Genomic DNA, 24189 nt, shown 5'->3' on the forward strand with positions numbered 1-24189 from the left:
CAAGTCTGCACAATTTAGAAACGATGAGTGGATCTGCATCGACAGGTGCTGTCACAACATTGCGACTTTCTGTAGAAACTGAGTTCAGTTCTTAAAGTAAGCGTTAAGGAAAACAACCCACATGTAGTTTTAGTGAATATTTTTATTCCAAATTCTTAAAAGGAAACAGATCAGGGGAAAAAACTGGGGGATCCGTTGATTTTGTGTGAATTTTGTGTGTTTGTGAAAAACTGGAGGGACTTATTGATGTAATTTGGAGTTTATGGGGCCACATAAAAATTTTACAACGGGCCAGATTTGGCCCCCGGGCCTTGAGTTGAATACCTGTAGTGTGAGGGAATAAGAATAATAATCTCTACTATGATTAAACTCTTGAAACAAAAAAAGAAATTCAGTTAAAATCCTTTATTTTTCTGCCAATTAGCAAAGAGAAGCAGTTTTGTTAACCACACCTGATCCAAGGTTTCCCCCAGAAAACTTGCTGATTTTTTTACCTTGATGGTTATAAAGAAGCCTGAGTGTCGCAAGGGGAAAAAAATTAATTCTTCAAGCCATCTAAGAGCCCAAAAGACCTTCGGTTCAGAGTTATTGCTGACGGTCTGCTCCTTGAGGGGATAATGTTTCACTCCCTATTGATCCATGAGATTAAAATGCTCCCCCTGATTTATTTTGTTTCTGCTTTAATCTGGCTACCGTCAGCACGAACCTGTAATTGCTACACAGCACCAGCGCTCTTATTGTACTGGTTTCTCCTGAACAGGATGGTGTTTTCCAATAACAGTAAGGGGCCTTGCTAAAAGAACCAGCTTCCCCTGAAGAAGGGGACGGTTATGTCACGGGGCCGAAGCGGTGATGAAAAACATAGTGGGGAAAGATTTTCCAGTAGGATACTGAACAGATATAATATTCGTGGTGCTTTCTCTAATCCCACAGGAACCAGGTTGCTGCATCTCATCTCTGATTTGCTTTGATTTCTGTGACAATTTTTATTTTCTTGAGAAAAAGATCTGGAAATAAAACACCTCTGCACTCCGGAAAACCTGTCACCCTTTGGCGAAGTGGGTCGGTGTGTGTGTGCAAAAGTTGTGTGTTCGCGCACATGCGTGTGTGTGTGTGTGTGTGTGTGTGTGTGGCTGCGTGCGCCTCCCAACTTGTTGGAGAAAAGGGTGTTTCACTGAGTGGGAATGCCTGGTAGGATGTGTAGGCCCAGGTTGCCATAGCATCCATCTGCTGCTACGCTCGCAAGAGTTTGCAGACAGCCCACGCACTGTGACATCCAGCATCAAGCATCAAGTAAAGCTATGACTGAACGCTAACGTTAAAAAAAAGAGCCAAAAATAAGCAAACAGATGCACGGTTCACAGTAATTCTGCTTCATTTTTTGATGCATGAATAGGTGCGGCTCGTCCAGAGCAAGCCTCTTTTGATGCCGCTTCCCGTTACAGTGAAGGCAGACAGACGTAGGAGAGGTGTGCAGCTCTCGGCACACAGAACAACATTTTGGCAGAGCGAGGAGCGAACAGAAGGTTGCGAAGCCGCTTTAAATATTCTGCGGCTTTGACGGGAATTTCTGCAGAAGACTAGTTAAGCGAAAACGCTTCCAGACAGCAGGTGAAAATGTCCGTCTCACCGGTGCAACAGGTCGCCACCAAAGTGAAGAAACTCACCAGAAACACAAGAGGAGGCCGGCTCACGTCACGCAGTGGCCAAACTGAAACAGCAAGCATTAAAAATGTAGGAAACAGAACTTACACACTGCAGGGGTGTTTCCTAACCTATGGTGATGCATAGAAATGGCAAAACAAAAGAATGACATTTTCTTTTTATATGTTAAAGCACAACCTATATTTGTGCATTTATATAATCCATGATTAGAGATTAAATGTCGTGACTCATTTACTGTAGTTTTCAAACGCTGGCGACTGTGCGCTGCGCTGCTTTCAGGAGGGAAGAAAACTTGTTCTGATTTGTATCATTTGAAGTCTAAATCAACGTATTTTCTTGTCTGGACTTGTCTGGCTGTTCTCTGTAGATGCAGGAGGAGGACAGCACCCAGACAGGCTCACAGCGGGCCTTCAGCGTCCTGGATCGCCTGCTGCTCACTCACCCTGTGTGGCTGCAGCTGTCGCTCAACCAAGACTCCGCCCTGTACATGCTGCTCAGAGAGCCTGTCGGGGTAAATATTCACCTTAGTAGCACATTTATCATTTTCTGGAGCAATCCTTTACAACGATAGATGCCACGTTGCGTCTCATTGTTGCCAAAAGTAACTGTTCCTGGCGAGAGCTACCTGATGAAACTGGATTTATTAGTAGTCAAGGCAAGTTGGGAATTATTTCCCCAACATGGTGCTGCATGTTGAAGTAAAAAGGTCGGCAATGTTGTTTCAAATCAGATTTGGCAGCCAATTTTGGCAGCATTTAATCGATCATCAGCTGTTATCAGACACTTCTGTTTGTGGTTTGTGTGCCTTGTCAAAATGCACAGAGATGAAACTAAATCTGTTTTACACTTGTGTCCTCGACGGTTATCGGTGCTTTCAGACCTTTTTGGTGCGCAAGTGCAGCTCCAGCCAAAGGAAGGTGCTGTGTTTGAGAGTGGCAGCCGACCGGAGTGCCTCCTCGGTTAAGGAGTGCTTCATCTGTGAGGAGGACTCCAGTGAGTATGAGAACAAGACAGAAGTGAACAGTGATAGAAAAAAAAAAAACAGCGCCTCTTCTTTCTGCTCATGTGTAGCCTAGCATTAGCATCTTAGCACAGTTATTTGATTGAAGGTAGTTTGAGAATCAACAGTTTAAAGTTGTGAAATGTGAATATTTTTTCTAGCTTTTAAATAATGATGGCCATATATAGTCAATAGGATGAATACTCAATTTCTGTATCTATGGAAGCTATTAAATGCAGTAAAAATAATAATAATTCACTGCTTAATTTAAGACCTTTGTGTTTGGTCTAGTTTTTTAATTAACATGCTTTTATGCGCAATAAATCTTATACCACACTAAAAAGCCTTCTTATTTCCCATGAAATCAAGAGTTTCAAACTCCAATACCTGCAACTTTCAGGAATGTTCCTGGTCCAACACAACTGAATCAAATGGCTGCATGCAATTCCTTTTTTCAAAGTTCCACTAATGACCTAATTATGGGATTCGGGTTTGCTAGAGCAAAGACACAGCGAAAGGTTTCAGGACCAGAGTTTGAGACTCCCGCTGTAGACGGCGCCAGGTTTGTCAGAAAAGCTTTGCACATCCTCTCAGTTCATTTTTGGCGAAGGACAAACAAGGCGTCTCTCTTCACCGGAGGCAGTCGAGTAGGTTTGTTGTAAAAAGCAACAAAAATAACATATTAACATTTCTCCCTTTTTTTAAAAAACTTGGACTATAGGCAGCCTCAGACTCAGTCAATTGGACAGTTCGAAACATCCTGAGAACAGTAGTCCAACAAATCTACAAAGTTAGCAGTCCTGCTTGACTCGTCTCTGCAGGAGGTGTCATGGCGGCTTCACATTATTTATGACAGCTCCTCCTGAAACGAACTAGTCTTTCACTGCTGTCAGTCAATCTCTTTCTGTTCTGTGAGCAGCGTTCGCCTTGGAGAGCTCAGCACTCAGCTTTCCGGACCTGTGTCGTTTGGTGGCCTTCTACTGTATCAGCAGGTAATATTTCAGACAAAAAAAGAGAAAACATTCACGGTGCAGATGCAAGCATGCAGACAACTCTGCCCCGGAATATTTTCATTTGGTATTTTCTTGTCGAGGTTGCAATGTCCATATGTATCCTGCAGAATAGTGAAACTCAGGGAATTTCTGGCTTTGTTTCACATTCGTAAACCTCTCTGGATGTGTTTTTCAGTTTCGTCTTCCAGTTTTTTAATGCGTAAAGCCACGTTGCTGAGCTGGAGTTTGTAGGTGAGATAGACAATCAGGTCGAAAGGTCTGAAGCAAACCAGCTTTGTGATGTGATTCTGCTTTGGTTATATTCAGCAATAATTATCCAATCTTGGTCTTTGGCTACTCTTGTTATTGTTTACAAAAATTTTTAATCAAGCTGCCAGAAAATGATGATTATTGTCATTTTTCAGACCACTGTTATCTTCTTTTTAACAATCCACTTAGTTCAGACTCAAGAAAACTCCAGTGAACTCCTGTCCTGCTGACAGTGTTTTCTTTTTGGAGTAGTTTACTGAAGTGCTGGCTTAAGGTTAGCATAGTTTCTCTATGTTTTCATAGGCCTCTGTTGATGGCGTCACTAGACTCAGGTTGACGGTGTCATTAGATGTACACATCACTCCGTAGGTCTGATCAAAAATTGGTTGAAGAACCACCTCCATTTATCCGTCACGCGGTGGTGATGTATGATGTGATGTTGCTTTTGCATTTCTTCTACAAACTCATTGATAGTTTGACTTAGTAACATATTTCAAGGCAGTTCTGCTTAATCCTGTGCAGAAAAACCTACAAAATTGTTCTCCTGCTTCTCCAAAAAAACAACAATATGTAACGCTTAGAGAGCATTAAGTCCCAGATCTCAGTCATTTGGAAATCCCCATGCCATTCTTATACTTGCGTTACAGCTTATTTTCATTCAGTAACGTTTGGCGTATCGATCTCTACTTTTTGTTTCTCCAGAGACGTATTGCCGTTTCCTCTTCAGCTCCCAGAGGCCATCGCCAAGGCCACAACACACCGGCAGCTGGAAGCCATCTCACACATGGGACAGGGTAACCCACCACTAATTCACACGCCAAGAAGTGCATCGCAAATGTCTTCTTTTTGGAATTGCGGTGAAATATGCAATGTGCTCTTGTACGTCTACCAGGACTATATATGTAATAGAAAATAATGAGTCACGCATTCCTCACCTATAAATCAAAGACAAGTAAACTGCGCTGCACTTTGCGAGCCACTGTTTGTTTTCACGGCTCGCCGGCTTAAATCTGACAGGTTCCCCTCGTCACTACGACTAACAGACTGAAGAATGTCTGCATATCAGTTGTGAGAAAGTCAACGGTGCGAAGAAGTGACTGCCAGTTTGAATCTATTTTAACACGGGAACATGTGCTGTTGTGCTGCAGCAGCAAAGAGCGAGGTGCGACTTCATGATGGCCGAAAGTGATAAGCAGATTCTCGAACAGCGGAGCTCTGCGAAGCGAGTCTGCTCATGTGGCAATCATTTCTGGTTCGGTGTTTCCGTCCTGGAGTTGATGAAAGCATGAGAACATTCTAAAAGAGGAGCCTGTCAGCGAGTCTGTATTTTCAGACTATATGGTGAGAAAAGCTGATTGGCTGGCCAGCTGAAGCCTAAATCCAAACTGATTTTGCATAAACACTCGGTAATGAACATAAGGAGCAGATGTTCAGCTGTTGATGCTGCTGACCAATTTCCAATTGAAGCATTGATTTCAAACATGTAGCAAGAGACGCTGCAAGTTGTGTTCAACAACTTAGAACAATGGCAAAGCAGTTGGTTTGGTTTTCTAATTTCACGGACGCTGTAAAATCTGAGTCCTTTTTTTAAGGATTGTGGGGAAAGATTTCATTAAAGCTGAAAAATAAACCCAATCAAACCCTATTTTGAACCTGTATTCCAATCTTCAATTCCTGATTTTACCTGAGTCTGATTTTCTTTTAAGAACTATAACATAAGATTTTTCTTCCTCTCTGCAGCCTTGCCAGCTTAAGTCTTTTATTATCATTCCAGGACCAGAGGCAACGTCACACTGGGTGTGTGAAGGAGTAGTTGATCCTTAACGGACAGAAGCAGCAATATTTGTGTTTTATTTCATAACAAAGATTAGAATGTAAAATTGGATAAAGAAATAAAGAATAAATTGCTCCAACGGTTAATGAGTTCCTGTATAATTATGCACTGCTTCCTTAAAGGTGAACTAATTGGGTTGTTTTCCATTAGATTTCTGGAGCGCACCGAGCGCTGCGGACATCCAAAATGGTCCTTTGGGGTCAGTTGCGTCCACCAGCGGCGCCAATGCCCAAATGGCGGGAACTCCCTGTTCCCTGTTCACGCGGGGCAAACAAGGCAAGGTCTGCTTCATCAACCCCCTGTTTCTTCAGCTGGAGGTTTGCAAGGTAAGTTACAAAGCTGAAAGAAGAAGGAAAAAAAAAACTACCGCGACCACAAATTGAATTTGCATCGAATCTTTCCGAACTGCGGCAGCCGCAGCACACCAACCACAGCGCCTCCAACAAGCGGCACCGCTTCAAGCGCAGCATGCGTCTGCGGCTCTCCGAGTCCTCCATGAATCTGTCCCTGGAAGGCGTCGGCTCCTACTCGCCGCCGCTGTCCCTGGAGCAGCCCGGGGCGTCGGAGGGGCTGCAGAAGGCCAGCCCAAACCCACAGAGACGCGTTCACGCAGGGGCTGGAGTCCTGAGGAGAACCCCGGCTGTGTCGCCTGGCTCGGCGGAGGAAGAGGACATGATGGCCGTGTACGTGCCACAGGTCAGTCCTGAGGATCCACTGCAAAAATCCAATTGACGTTTCTCCTGGTTGATTTTTTTTAAAAGTTTCTACACGCTTTCCAACAAAACAAAAAATCCACCAACTTCTCTCTCTCGTTCAAGACGTCCGCTGCCGCTGACGAGACGCCCAGGTTGCAGCTTGAGGCGGGAATCGAAGGGACGGTTCTGGGCTTGGAGCGCCGTCCGGCTCCGTCACTGGCCGAGCTGGACAGCTGCAGCTCCTTCAGCAGCATGGACGACGAGCCCGACTCGGACTCGGAGCCCGAAAGCACGGCCCAGGCCCAGACGCACTCCTTCCCCCGCCCGCCGCTCGTCCGCTCGCGAGGCCGCGGCGGCATGCGTCGCATGAGCGAGGCTTTCGTGTGCTTCTTCGCGCCCGACAAGCGCCTGACCCGGCTGGTGGAGGAGCTGGCCCGAGACAGGCGCTCGGTGTTCGGCGGCACGGTGCAGGACTTCCTGCAGGAACAGAGGAAGGCGCTGAAGACGCTGAGCTCCGCGTCGCCGCCTCTCGGCGTCACGTCGGCGCAGCTGCTGCAGAGCCTGCGCCTCTTCCTGTCGCAGGCAAAGTGTTGCTTGCTGGACAGCAGGGAGCTAGAGCCCCCCATCGAAACCCTGGTGCCAGAGAACGAGAAAGGTAAACACACCAGGGAGCCACCAGACCTCGTTTGCTTTGATTTGGGTTATGCGCGCATGGTTTTGTTTGCAGAGTTTAATCCGGGCACCAAAAAGTGCAAAAGGACGATGACCCTGGAGGGTGACCGTAAAGGTCACCCTCCAGGGTTTTACATTAGTTCCTCCTCAATAACCAGTTTCGACTGCTGCTCATATTCCTACTCTACACTAAGCGTTTCCTGTTGATCCTTAAGTTGGAGCCACAAGGAGAAGGTTGCAATAAGTCAATTTAATGGTCAGTACTACTCTTAAAGTGAGATTAGGAACTGAATATAATGAACCCATCATCCATACCATCATCCAGGTATTGATCTATCAATTACTCTCCTCTTTATTAATGTTTTTCTTTTGGTTTCTTTGAGGTTTTGTTTGGGGGTGGGGGGGTTAATTCGTTTAAAAGTTGTTTCCCTTCTCTGCAAAATTTCCCACCTTTTCTTCCTTGTGTGCACGTTCTCTGGTTTGTCCCACTTTGAAGAAAAAAATGGCACCTGCATCTTAGCATATTTAGATGCGGGAATACAGAGTGAAGTGGACATTTTGTAAGTCTCATAAGGCATATGCGCTTAATCTAGCGTCTTTAATTGCAAATGATGATGAGCTGTGTGAGGCTGGCTGCTCTGTCACTCACTCAGTCAAACAGATCTATTGCTTAAGGCTCTTTATGGAAGATAAATGAGTAAATCAGAGCTTTTCCCAATTGGATATGTTGATTTTCAGACAGTATTTTTGCTGAATTCTTTTTAATATCCTGTGTTATTGTGCAAGTTATATTTTTTGTTTAAAAAAAAAAGAAAATAGAGAGCCATATTTGATATTATAAAGGTCTAATTTAAAAGGACTGTTGTCCTTTAAAACTCTTGTCCTTTTACATTAAGTATTATTTGTTTCCCCCATAAGCTTGCTGAGTCTGGTGTTTGGATGTTCGGTCAGTCATTCATCCAGTGGCCCGCCGCGTTTTCCTGTTCAAAATGTTTAAAGTTGACAGGAAATTTGAAAATATCACTTGATAATTGTGTGTCATTGAAAGATTGGAATATTAATACAAGAACACCAACCATAAAGTCTTTAAAAACAATGCAAACAGTTTTAAAATATTTAAATAAATAAGCAATGCTCAGCCTGGTGGGTGCACAAGGAAAGCCTGGTGGCCCGCCAGGCTCGTAAAACACTGGAGGGGGGAATCCTGATTCGTCTGTACTTGAAAGTTTCTTACATTATTTGAACATCTTAATGATGAGGATTAGTGTTTTTAATTTAGAGTTAAAAACAGTAGAATTCATCCATCTCGATGTGTCAGAGGCGGAAGGTCTTACAGAAGCAGACGTGGTGGGCTGCTGTCAACACACAGCAGGCTGTGCAGTATTAGAGTGCTGGTTGGAGGGGGTGGTCATGTTGTCTCTGATATTTAACAAACAGCGTCGGGATAGCCCCGCCTGACGCGCGCAAGCCTCCCATTCAAAGACATCACAGGAGGAAAGTGGCTGGTTGTGCTGACACAGCACCATGCGCAGGACTTTTCCCTTTTTTTGGACTTCTCTGTACGTGCCTCGCAGGTGTTTTTCTGTGTGTGATGACGAACGTTGGTTGCCCATCCTCTCCTCCTTCCTTCTTTCCTTTCTGCGCTGCGATTCTGATTTATCTCTCGTTGCGTCGGTGGGAGGCATTTGCATTTTTTTTTTCTCCTCTTCCCCCTCGTTTATCATAAAAAGATATCAGAGTCCCACGCTCACTTGAAAAGCTACACGATTCGCTGCAGGGCGGGAGGGAGGCATGGAAATAGACGGGTTACTTGGAAAGTGTAATCAGTTACAGGTCTGTGAGTAACAGCTTTAAAAAATAAAATAAAATCTACTCACCTTTCTGCCAAGGCTGCTCGCCTGTAACAGAGCAGTAATCACGTTACATGTGCCATGTTGGAGGGAGGAGCGAGGAAGAGGAGCGATTGATCACAGGGACGGGGTTAGTGTAGTAAGGTGGATGGAGGAGAGATGTGTGGGACAGAACAGGAGGGAAACATGATGGAGGGGGAGGAAGAGATTGATGAGAAGTAGAAAGTACTGAGTCAGGACTGCCCACTGACCACGCCGAGAGGGTCTGCACGCGCGAGCATGTGCACGGACACGAGGCTGGATATCATTAATTACTGTTGCCGGGCCGAAAACAACAACATCACTTTTACGGACACATGGGCTTCCTCTCTTGACAAAACGAAACTGGACTCAAGTAATTTGTCTTCAAAGCGACAGCGCGGCAAATCTGGGAGAGAATTAAACCCCGAGGTGAAAATCAAATCAGTGTCACATTTCTGGCGCTCCTGATGAACATGTGCAAAATTGTTCAAGGGTGAGTTGAGGCTTTTTGAGTGATTATAACTCTGGTTAACACCCCCCCCCCCCAAAAAACTGTCTGGGGTCATTTTGATGAGCTGAATCTAAAAAATCGCCTTGGTTTTGTCCAATCAGGTCAAAAAAAAATTAGTATTTTTTTTGCTTTCGATGACAAACCCCACAAGTACATGCAAATTTATAGAAAATGTATGATTTATTCTTAACTCTATGAAAACCAATCTACTGACATTAAATTTACCATACACATGCACATACACAGAATAATTAATAACAAATTAGGGACTGGTTAGCTTGGAAGCATATTTGTGGTGTTTACTATTCTAATAAGATTATAACTATACCTTTGTGATAAAAGCATGATATTTTTTAATTATTTGATGCATATTTATTACTTTGCATTAGTTGCCCTTTTTGGCGCCGCATTTCAGGTAGGAGAGTTTTTAACCCTTTGCCAATTAAAGCAGTGACTTTGTTTCTGAAGAAAGTGCTTGAATTAATGTATTCATCTGTTGTAGCTTGGTGTGGATGATGGGTTCATTATATTCAGTTCCTAATCTCACTTTAGAAACTTTATGTACGTAACTGTTGATTGAAACTACAAACACACTAATAAGAGGAAGTAAAACTAGAAAACGGATAAGAGCTTAACATCTGTAGCCAGTTACATTTATGTGTGTTTATGTGTTTTGTACTTTTGTACTATCACTGGTCAGTGCATCCCTCTCTGGGCATATTGCCTGTTCTTGTGTTTATTTTTTCAGTCAAAATAAACCACTCAAATGACGACGCCAAATCAATGTTCATCTTCCTTCCTCCTCTTTTCCTCTTTTTGCAGACCTGGCGTTGGAGCGGGCCATGTTCTCCTGCATCCTCAGGCCTTTGAAGTGCCACCTGGAGAAAGCCCTGACCTCTTTCCACGGACGCGACGGCTCCACCCAGCGCCTCACTCAGAACTTGCTGCGCCTGAAAGGCACCGGCGCCATGGAGCGGCTCGGCGTGCGGACGGGGGTCCCGGACGCCCGAGAGGTGGAGAGGGTGAAGCAGAAGCTGATCCTGATGCAGCGGACCCACTCGCCCATCGATAAAGTGCTCTTGCTGCTCCAGGTGTGCAAGTTCGTCCACAAGGCGATGGGGACGTTACCCGGTGAGGCTGCCGCCCGTCCGACGAGGTCACAGTGAAAGCCTTGTGAATTGTAGCACATGTTGTTCTAATTGACAAAATTCAGATTTTTTTTTATTGTTTTTTTTTTTTCACTACGCCAAATTCACCAAATATGTCCCAACCAGGTAGCACTAGAGCGGGACACGACAGTGTCGCTGAGTTTCACAAAAATCTTGTATTCCGCACATAATTTACTCACCCTATGCAATTATTTCATTTGAAATGGCAAGTATTCGATGACATGCTCTTGTTTTTCAGGTCAGGATGTCAGCTGGGACGATTTCCTCCCTGCTCTGTCCTATGTGATCGTTGAATGCAACAGGCCTCACCTGCTGATCGAGGTGGAGTATATGATGGAGCTGCTGGAGCCCTCATGGCTCGGTGGAGAAGGTACGACCCAAACCCCGAGCAAAACCTGCGGCACCAACGTATATTCAACATGAAATGTACCCGAAAACACAACCACATATTGAGCATATAAGCAATGTATTCTCTGAGTTTTCTTTTAATAAAATGTTGCTTTTCAGGCCAGCACTTTAGCTGCACAAAGCTTTAAAATGATCACGTTTACATGATGATTGTTTTTCCGCACTGCTCTTTTTAGTGCTTGATGAAATAATTTCATTATTTAATTCTTTAATCTTCTACCTGCTAACAAAGATGTCACGATTTGTGACATTTTTGTTGTGACAAACTTCACACTGAGATGCTCAATACGGCGCTCCTTTTTTTAAATGCTGTCAGTTTCACGGCAGATGCAACAGGATGCACACGTTCCAAAAGGTTCCGTAAAAGTTTTGCTTTTGTCTTATTTGGAGATCATCAAGATGTCTTTTTTTTTCTAAATGGGAGATGAACCTTTATTTTGTTTTTGGTCAGCTGTGATTTTCCCCCTCAGCTCCTCCATGGATGTGTTTTGTATCTTAACAGTCAGTAGCTGAATGAGGAGCAACGACCTAAAACTGAGGAAAATGAGGCTGCATTTGTTAAGTTTTGGGAATTAGGAGGACAAAAATGCAGATGAAGGCTACTGCTGAGTATGCAGAAGTTAAATAAAGGAAATAAGTAAAAATAAATAAATGAAAATTCTGAAAGTGGCCAAGGACGTCACAGTATGGAGCACAGACGGCATGAAGATAGGAACATTGTGAGCTAATAGACTGAGGGAATCACTATCGAAAAACAAAAGTATTTTATCACCTAATAGTAGAAAACGAGACTGGATTAGGAGGAGCTTAATCAGGGTAATGTGGAACAGCTGTGAAGGGAAAATGCCAAGCAGGAGAAGTGAGACTAATTAAATGAACAAACCCAACATGGAGAATAAGCAACAACGCACCATCAGAACAGAGGCTAAACAAACAAATAAAATAATAACCAATCACCTAACCATAATAATAATAATAATAAAAAAGAAAAAGAGGAAAATTAATTATTTCCAAAAAGGTTTGACCCAAGTCAACAGTTCAAAGGCAATGCTACTAAATGATACTCGGGAAATGCATGTAAAGTTCTGATTTTTGAAGACATTAATAAATAAATGTCTTCTCTTTCATGATTGCGATATTTAGTAAATAAACAATAGTTTTGGTGATTCATATCAACCTAAAACAGGAAAAGTTTAGTCTGATTTGACTTTGGACAGCGGAGGAAAAAGAAGGTGGATGTGTCTTTTTATTCAGTTCATGTACATTTGTGGTTTCAGCTGCTGCTGAATTATCACCCCTGTCATAACTTAGCTGTTGCCTAAAATAGCTCTGTTGTAGCTGATCGTCAAAGTCATTGTTTTGCTTGCAATACGCGCTAAATACTTTTCTTTCCTCCCACCACCGGTTTTTTTCTTGTTTGTTTTTTCTGCCTGCAGGCGGGTACTACCTGACCAGCGTCTATGCGAGCCTGTGCCTGATCCAGAGCCTGGAGCAGGATCAGCCGTTCTCCGGCTGCCTGACGCCACAAGTGCAGGCAGCTCTGAAGGAGTGGAGCTGCAGACGGACCCTGGAGGCCCAGAAACAAAAGGAAACCCAGCAGAGCCAAGTAGGCACCGGCTCTCTTTTCATTGTAGTGGGTTTGCTGTGGAGGGATTTATTCTACCGTCGTTGCACATGCTTCCATTTCACAGATTGTCCTGCTGCCATTTGTCGCTCTCGTAGTGTGACATACTTTTACTCGTTGTTGAGTAAAGGTGTGGACGCTGGCTTGAATTGGGGAGATTTTTGCTAACCTCTCAGTTTAGGTTTGCTTCTCTCTAATACATGTTTCTATTGTGTATCATGTTTCCAAATTATTCCATCTAGTAATTGCACTTGCAATTTTTTTTAACTTCTTCAGATTCTAACTAAATTTAAGGAAAGAGCCTCTAAAAATCACCACATAAAGAAAGAACAAAAGCAAGTTAATTTGCTTTGTGTGGTTGCATTGCTTAACGCCACTGATGGATGACAATAAAACAGAAACCACATACTCTAATATTACTGCAAGTCTCAGTTTGAGCTTTCACCAGTGTTAGAAGCAAACAACTCCTAAAATTGATTGATTGGTTAAATTTAAAAGAATGCATCCAACTCTTTTTTTCTCCAGAGAGTTTTTGCGGCACTAGTGGCTCGTATTTTTGATGGTAGGCAGTCAGGAAAGAGGGCGAGACATGCGGCAAAGGTCGCCGGAACCAGGAGTCAAACCTGCGACGTCCACGTCGAGGGCTGAGGCCTCCAAACGTGGGGCGTGCTAAACCCCCTGCGCCACCGCAGCACGCCTCGCATCCAGTTCTTTCCATCAAGTTCACATTCAGATTCAATTGGAGCGTGTTGGGTTGAATTGATAACTTTCATCAACCAGTTTATTGAAAGTTATCAATCTAGCTAAGCGCAAGTGAGTGTAGCTAGTCGGTGACTTTGCAGCAGTCCTTCAGCTGAGAAAGCATGTGGTGGCAGTGGGACGGAAAGACTCTGAATAAACAGGAAGAAAACCTCCAGAAGAACCGAGTTAAGTGTGAGCTGCCGTCTGCCATGATGGGACAGAAAAAACACACACAGATGGAAACAACAAATAATGATATTCTTTAGTGACTCAGTGCATAAAAAAAATAAACATAGCTTAGCACAGAGTTGCTGAGCCAGGATGTTTTTCAGTGGCAGTGAACAAACCCTTCCCGTAGCTACTGGTAAACACTGCAGATGAGCAGAAAGAAAGCGCATAAAGTTAATTCCATCGACAGCTAGGTCAGCGACTCCGTCCAAAAACAAAAGCATGGCTAAATACTTTCAATAAAAATAAAATTAAAAAAGCAAAGTTAAAGGCTTCACTGATAAAACACAACAACAGAGAACCTGGGCTACTTTCTTTGAAAAAGCAACACAAGGTTAACAGGAACAACAGCAAAACATCACTGACTCCATCCAGAAAGAAAACCACACATAAACACACGCACCGAGTCAGACGTCACTTTCTATGGAAAGGGAAGCAGAGAATGAATGCAAATTTAATGGAAGCAACATCCTCCATCCTGTACTTTCTATGAAAGATGCAGGAAAACAGAGAAAGTTGATGGTGGCAATAGTTCTTTCCGTGGCTCCAGTGAAGGATCCCTTACTCTAAGAAAAGAAAAAGGATAAGGAGGAGTAGCCGAAGCAAGTGGCAGCTGCAACTGAACCAGGTGTCCTTTTTATGAAATGAAAACCTTACAGAGATTGCATATAATTTCAAACCTGTTCTGCCATCTTTTAAATGGTCAACAGACAACATCATGAAAAAAACAAACCCAAAAGATAATCCATCCACAAAGCCACAGACATCACAGTAATTAATTACACTGATGGCAGCATCATCTAATTGTCCTACATCTGTGACGTTGGCAGCCAGGGCGATGCAGTCACACACGTTTGACGGACATTTTATATCAAGCTGTAATTATTCTTCCGGATGCTTGAAGGTTTTCAAAGTGAGACGGGATTTTCAGATTTTTTTTGTTTTTGGTCCAGAGGTAATCCGTTTGATCTGAAGCCGCCAGTTTACGACCGGACTTCCCCTGAAGCTATAGCACTCTGCTGCTGATGTTTTTTAATTTTTTTTATTTTGCCTACTCTCCCTTTTATCACCTCTTCTCGTCGGTGTAACAGGTCCACCAGAAGCCATTTAAAAAAGAAAAAGGAATTCATTGTCATCCACGTTTCGATCTTGTCACGTGGTGCTTCTCCTGGCTTCAAATAGCCCATCTAACTCACCCGGCAGCCAGATTTTCCACTGACACAGGCGAGGATCAGTGAGCCAAGTGCTATGAAGAGGTGGGCGGTCAGATAACATGAAATTTATCGAGCTGCATCTACCCGTCGAAGCAGGCAAACACAATATGCACACGGACAGCGAGGAGCTCAGTGACTCTGTGAGTTTTGATGACGGAAAGACCTGTTGACTGTCGATCCCTGACTGTGTTTTCTCTTGGTTCTGTTTGGGGCTTGTCTTTGGAGACACTTGTGCGTTGTGTTTTCTCGTGGCTGGAAGTGTTTGCAGGATTGTCGGAGTGTTTGTGGAACAGAAGAGGATTTGCTCTGGTTCCTCGACACCGGGCTGTTTGGTGAGGGGATTATATGCCATGTCTTTTGTGTGTGTTGCTCTGCTCGCAGAGGTGTGAGGGCGTCCGTAGGTGGCTGAATCGGACATTATATAATGGCTAACGTGTGTTTTTCGACCAGTGGCAATTGTTGATGCAGAAGCTTGTTTAGTTTCGTGCTTGATTGCCTTGATCGGTCTGGATCAGAGGGAAACTTTGGGAAAGTTGGGATGGAGCTCTTATAGGATTAAACCGGTGAGTTAGTGGCGGATGAAAAAGCAGCTCCACGAAAGATGGAAGTTTATATAAAGCTTTTCGACCCGGCTGACTGTGTGGGAAGCGGGAGTTTTGTTTTAGAGGTTGTTTCTCTTATGAGCCTCATTTCTCATTTCCTGCAGCTTTCGGCGTTCTCATCCCTCACTCCTCCCCCTCTTTTGCCCTCACTCCATAAGCCTCTTGACCTCTGTTTGTCATCAACGCACAAAACGCGTTCACTCGTGTTCCTCTCTCTCTCTTTCTCTATCCATCCGTCTCTCCTCTCCTTCTCCCCCCCACCTGCAGAGGTGCGTTCGGATACTGTTCCAGGACGGGGAGCGGAGCGCCGTGCGGACGTTACAGTGGAGAGCCGGCGAGACCAGCCAGGCCCTGGCGCAGCTGTGCGCCTCCACCTTCGGAGTGTCCGACCCGCAGCAATACACACTGTTCTGGCGCAGCGGCGGTGAGATGAGGGCCCTGCCGCCCCAGGCCCAGCCCCAGGACCTGGCCAGCCACAGCGAGGGGGGGCCCTCGCTCTCCTACCTGAGGACCGACCACGACTTCAGCAAGATGCGGCGGCTCACCAGAGGTGGTGCCGTGGACCTGAGCGAGTCGGTGTGCGAGGAGTGAGTGGGAGGCACAGAGGAAGCAGCAGGAGGAGGAGGAGGAGGAGGGGGAGATGGGTGGATGGTTGGTGTTTTTCCTCTGTCTCTTATTCTCTCTCTTTGTGTCTCCTCCCTCCCGCGGTGCGCTGTGCCTCGTCACGGGTCGGGACTTTTTCGTGAAAAGTGACGGTCCTGATCCTGAACGGACCAGAGCAAAAAGCAGAGACAACTTGCCGAAAGTTGTGCCACGCGTTGAGGCCGCTTGTGTTAAAAGGAGTGTGCTGTTTTGTGACATGGAAAATGTGTAATATATGGATTTGATTGTTTTTTTTTTTTTTTTTCTGCAACATGAACCCAGAGTTGTACCATGAAGGGATTACATCATTAAGAGACGCCGAGGCTCGAATCCAAAGAACACAAATTCTGTGAGACTGCTGTTGCCTGGAAACAAAAAACCACTTCCTGTACGCACTTAGGGAGGCAAATTGTCCACCGTGGTGATGTAACCCTTTCACGTTGTAAGTCTGGGCTAAGTCTTAAAGACACTTGGATGTATTATTGCTTCACTTTCTGTGCAAAAATCTGCAGCTGTTTCTCGGGTGGGGGATGCGACCTTTTCTGTGGTTCCCTGAAATGTGGCCTCGCAAAAAAACGTGAGATGCCCCACGGCCAAGACCGAACTGCAGTACCAAAGTGACAGAACATGCAGCATCAGGGTTTTTGAAAGAAATGAAATTGGAAACCAGCTGTGCATAACAGTCTCCCACAGAAATGGCTTTATGCTTGCCTGATGGAGCGAAGGCACAGACTTCCCTCCTTGTTTTCAGTTTCTCACAGGGTTTTTTTTTTTTTTTTTTTTTTTGCTGGTGGAATAACGAGAAAGTGGGACGAAGGTGGCAGAAAAGCTTCAGTTTTTTTTTTGTTTGTTTGTTTTTTTTAAGATCCTCTCCATACTAACCAGGATATTTTTGCCAAACTAATATTTTGTCTTCTTCTTTTGCATCTCGTCGCTAGGGGAAGGTAATATGGACCTAAAATTTTGTAACAAATTTCTTAAATTTGCCGCAATATTGATAAAAGTAGTTTAAAAACATGTTAACATTCCTGACAGGCTTTTTGCCTCATTCAGAGCACCAGGCAACAATACAAGAGAACATAGTGCTTGTGTTCAATAATTTATTTATTTGAATATTTTGTCGATTATCAACGCTCATGCAACCAACCGTGAAAAGTATGGTCTTGCAAAAGTTATAATCCGAAGCTTGCCGTCTCTTTTTGAGGTATGCCAACATTGGCATTCATTATTTTCACCTTTCTTCACACGACATGTTTTTCCCTTTGATACCAATAAATAAATAAGACAACAGTCCCTTCTAATCCCATCATGTTTTGGGAAAACAACAGAGAATTTGAACGTGACTCATTAAAGTGCAGATTTTTAAAAACTGGTCTGTGTTTGAAGTCCACTTTGCACACGTCCCTATTTGGGTATCTGTGCTTAAAACCAGTGGAATAGTTTTTGAGGGAACCTTAAAAGCAAGAACTTACTCTTGCTTTTAACAAGAGATTTGTCAAAAGCAAAAAAGATGACTTCTTTCTTTTTCCCCCAGTTTCTTCTTCATCGAGGCCAAACTTCTTGTCTCATATCATGTCTGATAGCAATCAAGTGATTGGTCAGAAATTCACAGTTGGTATTGTTAATTGGGAAAAGGACAAATGTAAATATGTCTACTTTTCCCAAGTGTGGATTTCTGCAGTTGAACTCTTTGGGGGAGAAAGATTATTTGCTTCACAAGAAACTTCTTTCTGGTCTGGAAACTGCATCCTCAAACTACCCGATAAGTCAACAGCAGCAGAAGTGTTGCCTTCCATTAGCAAGCTCCATTTCAAATTTCTGGCCACGTGCCGAATTTTAGAGAAGAAGCCTTAAAGCCTGAACATGCTCAGAGAAATTTGTTCCCTCTCCTAGGGCTTTGGGAAATCAATAATTCAATTTCTCTGCAGCCCTGGTGTTCTTACAGCTTGTTCTCGATGGTTTGAGCAGAATGTTGTTTCCTACTTTGGTGACAGACAACTATTGGTCAGAAATTTGCAGTAGTCACTACACTTCAATGTCTTGTGAAGAATGAAGTGTAAACATTGTTATTTTTCTTTCTAAATATATGAAGCGAACAAATCTATCGTGTCTTACAGAGACCTTCAGCCGAGCACTTCTTTAGCCATGCTCAGAATCTCCTTCTTTTGATTTTTCAAATAATTACGTCAACATTACTGCCACCTGCTGGTGAAATCTCAACATTACAGCCTTGTTAATGGGTTATAAAATGGTAATTGTTGTAGCTGGGCCAAAATTTGATCAGGGAGGAAAAACAAACCCAACTTGCAACAAGTTGATCAACTTACTGACTGACTTGCGAATGTATTAAATAACATTTTTTCTGCATTGAGTCCATTTTTTATTGTTTAAATCTGCTCTGAGTTGTGTTGTTTCTCTTGGCCTAAGTGTAAGATGAAGTATTGTGTTCTGACAAACAAATCAGGACCTCATGAGGACTGCAAGAATGTAAATGTCCTCGTCACCAGCTTCTGGGACTCCTGCTGCAAGTCATCAATGCCAACAGACTGTTTGACTCTGTGTCACTTTCAAATCTATATATATATAGGTATATATATATAACTATCACATTGTGAATTTAAAGCTAAATTGAAATTGTTTGTTGTGTGGATATGAAAGTGCAGATTTTCAGCATATCTGGAGTTTTTAATCTGACTGAGAAGGTTTGTTTTTGAGAGCTATGATGTGAACATTGTTGCATGCTTTCTCATTCAATGTGAAGATTGATCTGTGTGTATGCGTGTTTGGGTGTGTGCGTGTGTGTGTGTGTTTGAAGCATGTGTTTACTGTGGGAGCTCACCAATTCTTTTCAATGTAAAAAAGAAGAAAAAAAACAACAACACACACTTGACTGTATTTTGTCAGGTAATGCAGTATCGCAATAAAGATTGCAATATCTGTACCAGCGCCACGTGCTTCCAGGAAGGATTTTGTCTTGAATAATCTCAATCACCACTAGGTGGCAGCAAAATCCAATCAGTCTTTTCACCTCATTCTTAGTTTTTCTAGCCTCAGGGTTTTTTTTTTCTTTTGCAGAATTGACATGAAACAATTTAATACATCATCATGTAATTTTTGTCCTATAGAATTTATTTGATAGCATCTCATTAAAACACTGGCTGCAGAGGCTGAAGGGACAACACTAAAACAAATAGCTCTATGCAGAAATTTCAAAGTGAAAACTCACATATTATTTTATATTTTTTATCATTTTTTCAAATGAGTATCTTTTCCAAATCATTCATCTTGGATTTCTCGTTGGCAAACAAAGTTAGCTTGATCACTGTTAACATTTTAGAAATATTGGAAATTTTTTATTCATCTTATGACAATGGAAGGCACCCACTTCCAAATACAAATACATGTTTTTCCAAAGAACAAGTCAAAATGTGTGATTCACAATTCAGACTCAGTTATTTGTTTTTATGGGGTAAGTGGTCCCAGGAAAATGCCAGTAAGGCCAACTGAGTCGATCTGTTTCGTTCATTTCCATATGACTTTATGTTTGTGATGATTTTACCAGTTATTTTTATCCTCTATAGGAAGATACCGGTTTTAACTTTTTGTTTGTACATTTATAAACAGGCCAAAAAATGGAGGACCAATAAATATAGATGACACTGTAAACCAAGCAAGAAATAAAACTTGCAAAATCCAGTTGCTTTACAGCATTTATGGTAAAAGAAGCAGTAGACTAAAGCTCACTGTTTTTATGAACAGAGAAGAGAGAAGGGCAATAACTGGGCAATCTTTTTGATGAAGAAATTAGCATTAGTTCATACGTTGGTTTCTCTCTGTCTTTTCTGTTGTAATTGTTTCATCGGATTCCTCCTCCCAGCTTTTGCAGCACGGCCAGGCCCTTCTCCCTGTACTCCTCCAGGCTGAGCCAGAAGGAGTCCTTGTCTTTCATGATGTTGGCCAGCACTGCTCCGCCCAGGAACACCATGTGCTTGCGTCTGGGCGGGTCCTCGATTCGGATCTTGAATTTCTGCAGAGGGGCAAAGTAAAGTGAAGAAAGGTATGGGTCAAGGTATGGACATGAAAACACAGGGTGTCTGTTTATTTTAAGTATTTTAAAAAGTACTTCTTGAACGCAGAAACAGACATTTGTTAATATTTCAGCAGTTTCTTAGAAAGTTTTGTGAATTTCACATTCTTGAATGCGATGTGTCCCCTAAATGAAAATTTGTTTGATTACCAGTAACATTGGGTATTTGTTATGTTATTCAAGAATCAACACAGATGTTCACCGGTTTTCTACAGCCATTAATGCCCTTTGAATTCTTACTGATAGCTTCTCTGTGTCTCCATCAAGCACCCTCTCCAGATAGAGTTGCTTGATCTCTCTTTCCAGCCTGGAGGGAAGGCCGGGATACATGGTGGTCCCTCCTGACAGGACAATGTGCTTGTAGAAGTCAGCCCTGCCCAGCAAAACACAGTGGAAATGTGTCAGTATCAGTTCTTTGGTTTATCAGAGGCAGCCGAAGAGGGAAGACTCAGACCTAAGATCAATGTCTGCAGCCTGGATGGTATTGAAGAGCAGCTCAGCCATGCCGGCTCCTTCCACGTTGATGAGGTGAGGCTGGAAAAGAGCTTCTGGAGCCCCAAATCGCTCTCCACCTACGTTTATCTGCCGGCCATCGGGGAGCTGCAGCAAACACACAGACCAGTAAGACTTAAACAGCTAGGACACGTTCAGGGTTTCCCCAAGTGCATTATTTTTAAGACTTTATAAATGGTGTTCATAACGTCTTCCAATACCACATAGCTACATAGTGATATTTTCAAATGTTCTGTGAACTTTAAATATTTTTTAAACTCGAAAACAGCTGATAGACTGCCCTCGTGCCCCTAGCGCTGGGTTTAGCAAGTTTTCTTGGGGAAACCCCAACATTCATCAATTACCATAAAACCTGAAAGTATGTCTTCTTGGCTGTTGCTCCTAAACATACCGTATAGGACTCTACCAGGAAGGTGGTCTCCAAGGCCAGGCGCTGCTCTTGTTCAATGTTGTATCCAACGTAGCAGAGCTTCTCCTTCAACATCCGCACCGTCTCAAAGTCAGCCGTGTGATTGAAGACATAGCCACGCAGCAGGAGGAGCTGAAGGAAGGATTAAGCATCACTTGTAAAAGCAAAACTAATGGTAATATAGAAAGAATTACATTTTTCTGAGTGCTCCACCTTAATGAGGTAGCGCGTGATGTCTCGTCCTGCAATGTCCAACCTACGCGTGAGGTGGGGTAGAGAGTAGCCTTCGTAAACTGGACAGATGTGGGTGACGCCGTCTCCCGAGTCTACAACCACCCCTGTAAGCAAACCTGAACAAACACAACATGTCAAATAGTGAAAATCTGCCCACTGGTGGATGAGTCGAAGCATAAAGTATTCAGGGGATGTTAATTTTTAATGCGGCCTTAAAAGCGGAAACTTGATGTAAACGTACCCTGGGCGTAGAGTGTGAGCACGGCCTGAATCGCCACATAGATCCCATGAAACTGGTACTTTTCAAACATCACCTCAGCGATTTTCTCTCGGTTTTTGGTGGGGTTCATGGGTGGCTCAGTCAGCAAGATCTTCAAAACAACAAATAATGTTAGCTATCCTCAAAGAGCATAGTCCTGTGAAAACCAGGACCAGCCCTCTGTGTGTAGTCATCACCTTGCATTCTGATGGGCTGATGTTGAGACGCTGTGGGCCAAAGGTGTAGTCCCACAGGTGCAGCATGTCTTCCCAGCATCGCACCATGCCGTTCTCCATGGGGTAGGACACCTCCAGCATGGAGCGGCACTTGCTGGCTTCATCCCCAACCATCAGGTCCTGGTGAAAGAGGTCAGACACATGACAGTAAGACTCTAAATGTCTTTTGTCTAGTGTACAGGGATGACTGTGTTCTTTGCAAAACATGAAAAAGTTTCAGTTTCTTTCTTTTTTTTTTACTGATATATTAGGAGATAAGATAATTTAAAGAGATATTTTTCTTAATATAGATTCCAATTTTCCTACAGTGAGTAATTTCACATCCACAAAATACATTTTAATGTCAAACTAGAAGACGTATCAAGTAGCCACGTAATCTGCCCCTCAGTTTGATCTATTTATCTCCTTTGCAGTCCCAACAGGATCAGGATACTTAAAGGCTTTCATGATTTGGGCAGTCACAGGTTACCTTAGTGTATAAAATGAACTGTGTGCATTGTTTCAACCACCAAATGCTTCACAACTGGATTAGCAAAGGGTCAGTAAATTAATTACATTAAATGACTGCCTCTTTATCTATGTGTAATTATGCGAAAGTTTATTTTTATTTTTTACATTTTGTCACATTATGATCACAGTTATTAAAAACATTTAGAATTTTAATTGTCAAAAATGGTGAAAACTTTGGATTCTTTTCACAAAATCCCAATAAAATACACTGAAGGTTGTGATGTGATTGAATATGAAAAAGCTGTTTTTTTTTCTAACATTGTGTCATCTTTTTGTTTTTATTTAATTAAGCTCACCTTAATCTCAATGTTGCCCACTTTGGTGGTTGACCGGATGATTGGCCGTCCCACCATGGCTGGGAAAATGTGCTCGGGGAAGTTGGACCCAGCAAAGCCACACTTGACAAACTGCGCAGGGGAAGTGGGAAAAGAAACATGAAGTACATTCCGGGTGTGTGCGCAAATAAAGTTCCCATTTCTGCTCGTCGATCGAAACTCAGACTTTGTGCTGCGAGTATACAGAACTCAGATGAATTGATTTTTTTCAATCACACAATTGGAAAAGTATGTGCATGAAGGCATTTAAATAAATAGTCACAGAGTGTTCAAACGCTATGAAATCAACCACAGGTTCTATCAAGATGAAACGTCTCACTTTACTGTCTCAACATGTCTGTTCGGACGAACACACATTCCTTAGCCTGAAGCAATGCAACACATTCCTATAAAAAAAACAAAATAAAATCAATGAATAAGAAAAAAATGTAGGCCAACAGCTTGGTATGAATTTTATTTGCCAATATTCTTAAAAATAAACACGTAAATCCTATAAGGTGCCCCGTTGAGCATTTTAACACCTCATACTTCTTCCTGCTTTTCATCCAATTGCTTGCTCCCTTCAAACCATCACAACCATTTATGGATGGATGTCTGTAAAAGCAGTAGAGACAGGTCCAGACTCATGCAACAAGGCTGCAGTATGCGCCGAGTTTCACACCCTGCAGGATTTCTACATCTGTTTGACTGAAAACCCATGAATCAAAACGCTGTTAGAGATGCAGCATACCTGACTTGTATGACAATATCACCAATGTTGGAATAGCTTGTAAAGATGAAGGCTATATAGCATCAAGCCAAAAAGAAAAACAATCTGTGATGTTATGATGTGTGAAAGAGTTTGAAGCACTTACTCACCCCTGTCCCATTGTCACAAACCACCACCTTCCTCCCTTGGCTGTCCATGCTTTCGCTAACAGTTCAAGATATTCCCACCTGTCCAACGAGAGCCTGATCAAGCTTAATATTTAAGGTAAACATGCATGAGCTTAGCTGGGATCACAACTGACAGCTGGGCAGAAGTCTACTCTTGAAGCGTGGGTGGGGTTACACAATGTAAAAACACCCGTTTTATGGCGAAGGAGGGTGGGGAGAGGTGGAGTTTTACATTTTTTGTTGAAGCAGGAAAGGTTTTGTTTTGTATATGAAAGAAGAACTTCCACAAATAACCTTTCGGTTTAGTTCAGCATTTTGTGATGCACTCTGCAGACTCTGTATGGATTATTAGTTACCATTTATGCAGGTTTGTTGATCTACGACAACTTTAATATTGAATCAATCCATTCATCCATCCATCCATTTTCTAACACTTCATCCATCCATCCATCCATCCATCCATCCATCCATCCATCCATCCATCCATCCATCCAGCACTAATTTATCTACTGCTTTGGAAGAATGGCAAAGATGGGACTAAATAATCTAATATTTGACCCAGTTCAATTAAAATTCTAGTTTATCATGAAAT

General features: G+C 42.9%; 2 protein-coding genes across 3 annotated transcripts in view; one reads left to right on the plus strand and one right to left on the minus strand.

Annotated features, from left to right (window-relative positions):
* Nucleotides 1–19084, plus strand: part of rin1b (Ras and Rab interactor 1b) — a 35021-nt gene extending 15937 nt beyond the window's left edge. Inside the window, exons 2-12 of the mRNA XM_055060363.1 lie at nucleotides 2033–2176; nucleotides 2544–2658; nucleotides 3585–3657; nucleotides 4630–4721; nucleotides 5912–6087; nucleotides 6176–6457; nucleotides 6580–7111; nucleotides 10333–10641; nucleotides 10918–11049; nucleotides 12524–12693; nucleotides 15764–19084. Of these exons, the coding sequence (XP_054916338.1) occupies nucleotides 2033–2176; nucleotides 2544–2658; nucleotides 3585–3657; nucleotides 4630–4721; nucleotides 5912–6087; nucleotides 6176–6457; nucleotides 6580–7111; nucleotides 10333–10641; nucleotides 10918–11049; nucleotides 12524–12693; nucleotides 15764–16087 (2349 nt within the window). The 3' untranslated portion in view covers nucleotides 16088–19084. The remainder of the gene's footprint in view (nucleotides 1–2032; nucleotides 2177–2543; nucleotides 2659–3584; nucleotides 3658–4629; nucleotides 4722–5911; nucleotides 6088–6175; nucleotides 6458–6579; nucleotides 7112–10332; nucleotides 10642–10917; nucleotides 11050–12523; nucleotides 12694–15763) is intronic.
* A 162-nt stretch (nucleotides 19085–19246) lies between these two features.
* On the minus strand, nucleotides 19247–23748 carry zgc:101810 (uncharacterized protein LOC493612 homolog). 2 transcript variants are annotated; one of them, XM_055060366.1, is made up of 9 exons: nucleotides 23580–23748; nucleotides 22683–22793; nucleotides 21838–21996; nucleotides 21623–21752; nucleotides 21361–21497; nucleotides 21130–21279; nucleotides 20680–20825; nucleotides 20466–20598; nucleotides 19247–20165 (listed from the first exon to the last, which is right to left on the minus strand). In XM_055060366.1, the coding sequence occupies exons 1-9, from the start codon at nucleotides 23625–23627 to the stop codon at nucleotides 19995–19997; spliced, it is 1185 nt and encodes a 394-aa protein (XP_054916341.1). In that variant the 5' UTR covers nucleotides 23628–23748; the 3' UTR covers nucleotides 19247–19994. The 2 variants fall into 2 exon arrangements, with proteins under 2 accessions (XP_054916341.1, XP_054916342.1); XM_055060367.1 differs by having other exon boundaries at nucleotides 23576–23748.
* Between the last annotated feature and the right edge of the window lie 441 nt (nucleotides 23749–24189).

This window comes from Poeciliopsis prolifica, unplaced genomic scaffold, assembly GCF_027474105.1.
Source record: "Poeciliopsis prolifica strain line A6 unplaced genomic scaffold, Auburn_PproV2 SCAFFOLD058, whole genome shotgun sequence".
Lineage (NCBI taxonomy): Eukaryota > Metazoa > Chordata > Actinopteri > Cyprinodontiformes > Poeciliidae > Poeciliopsis > Poeciliopsis prolifica.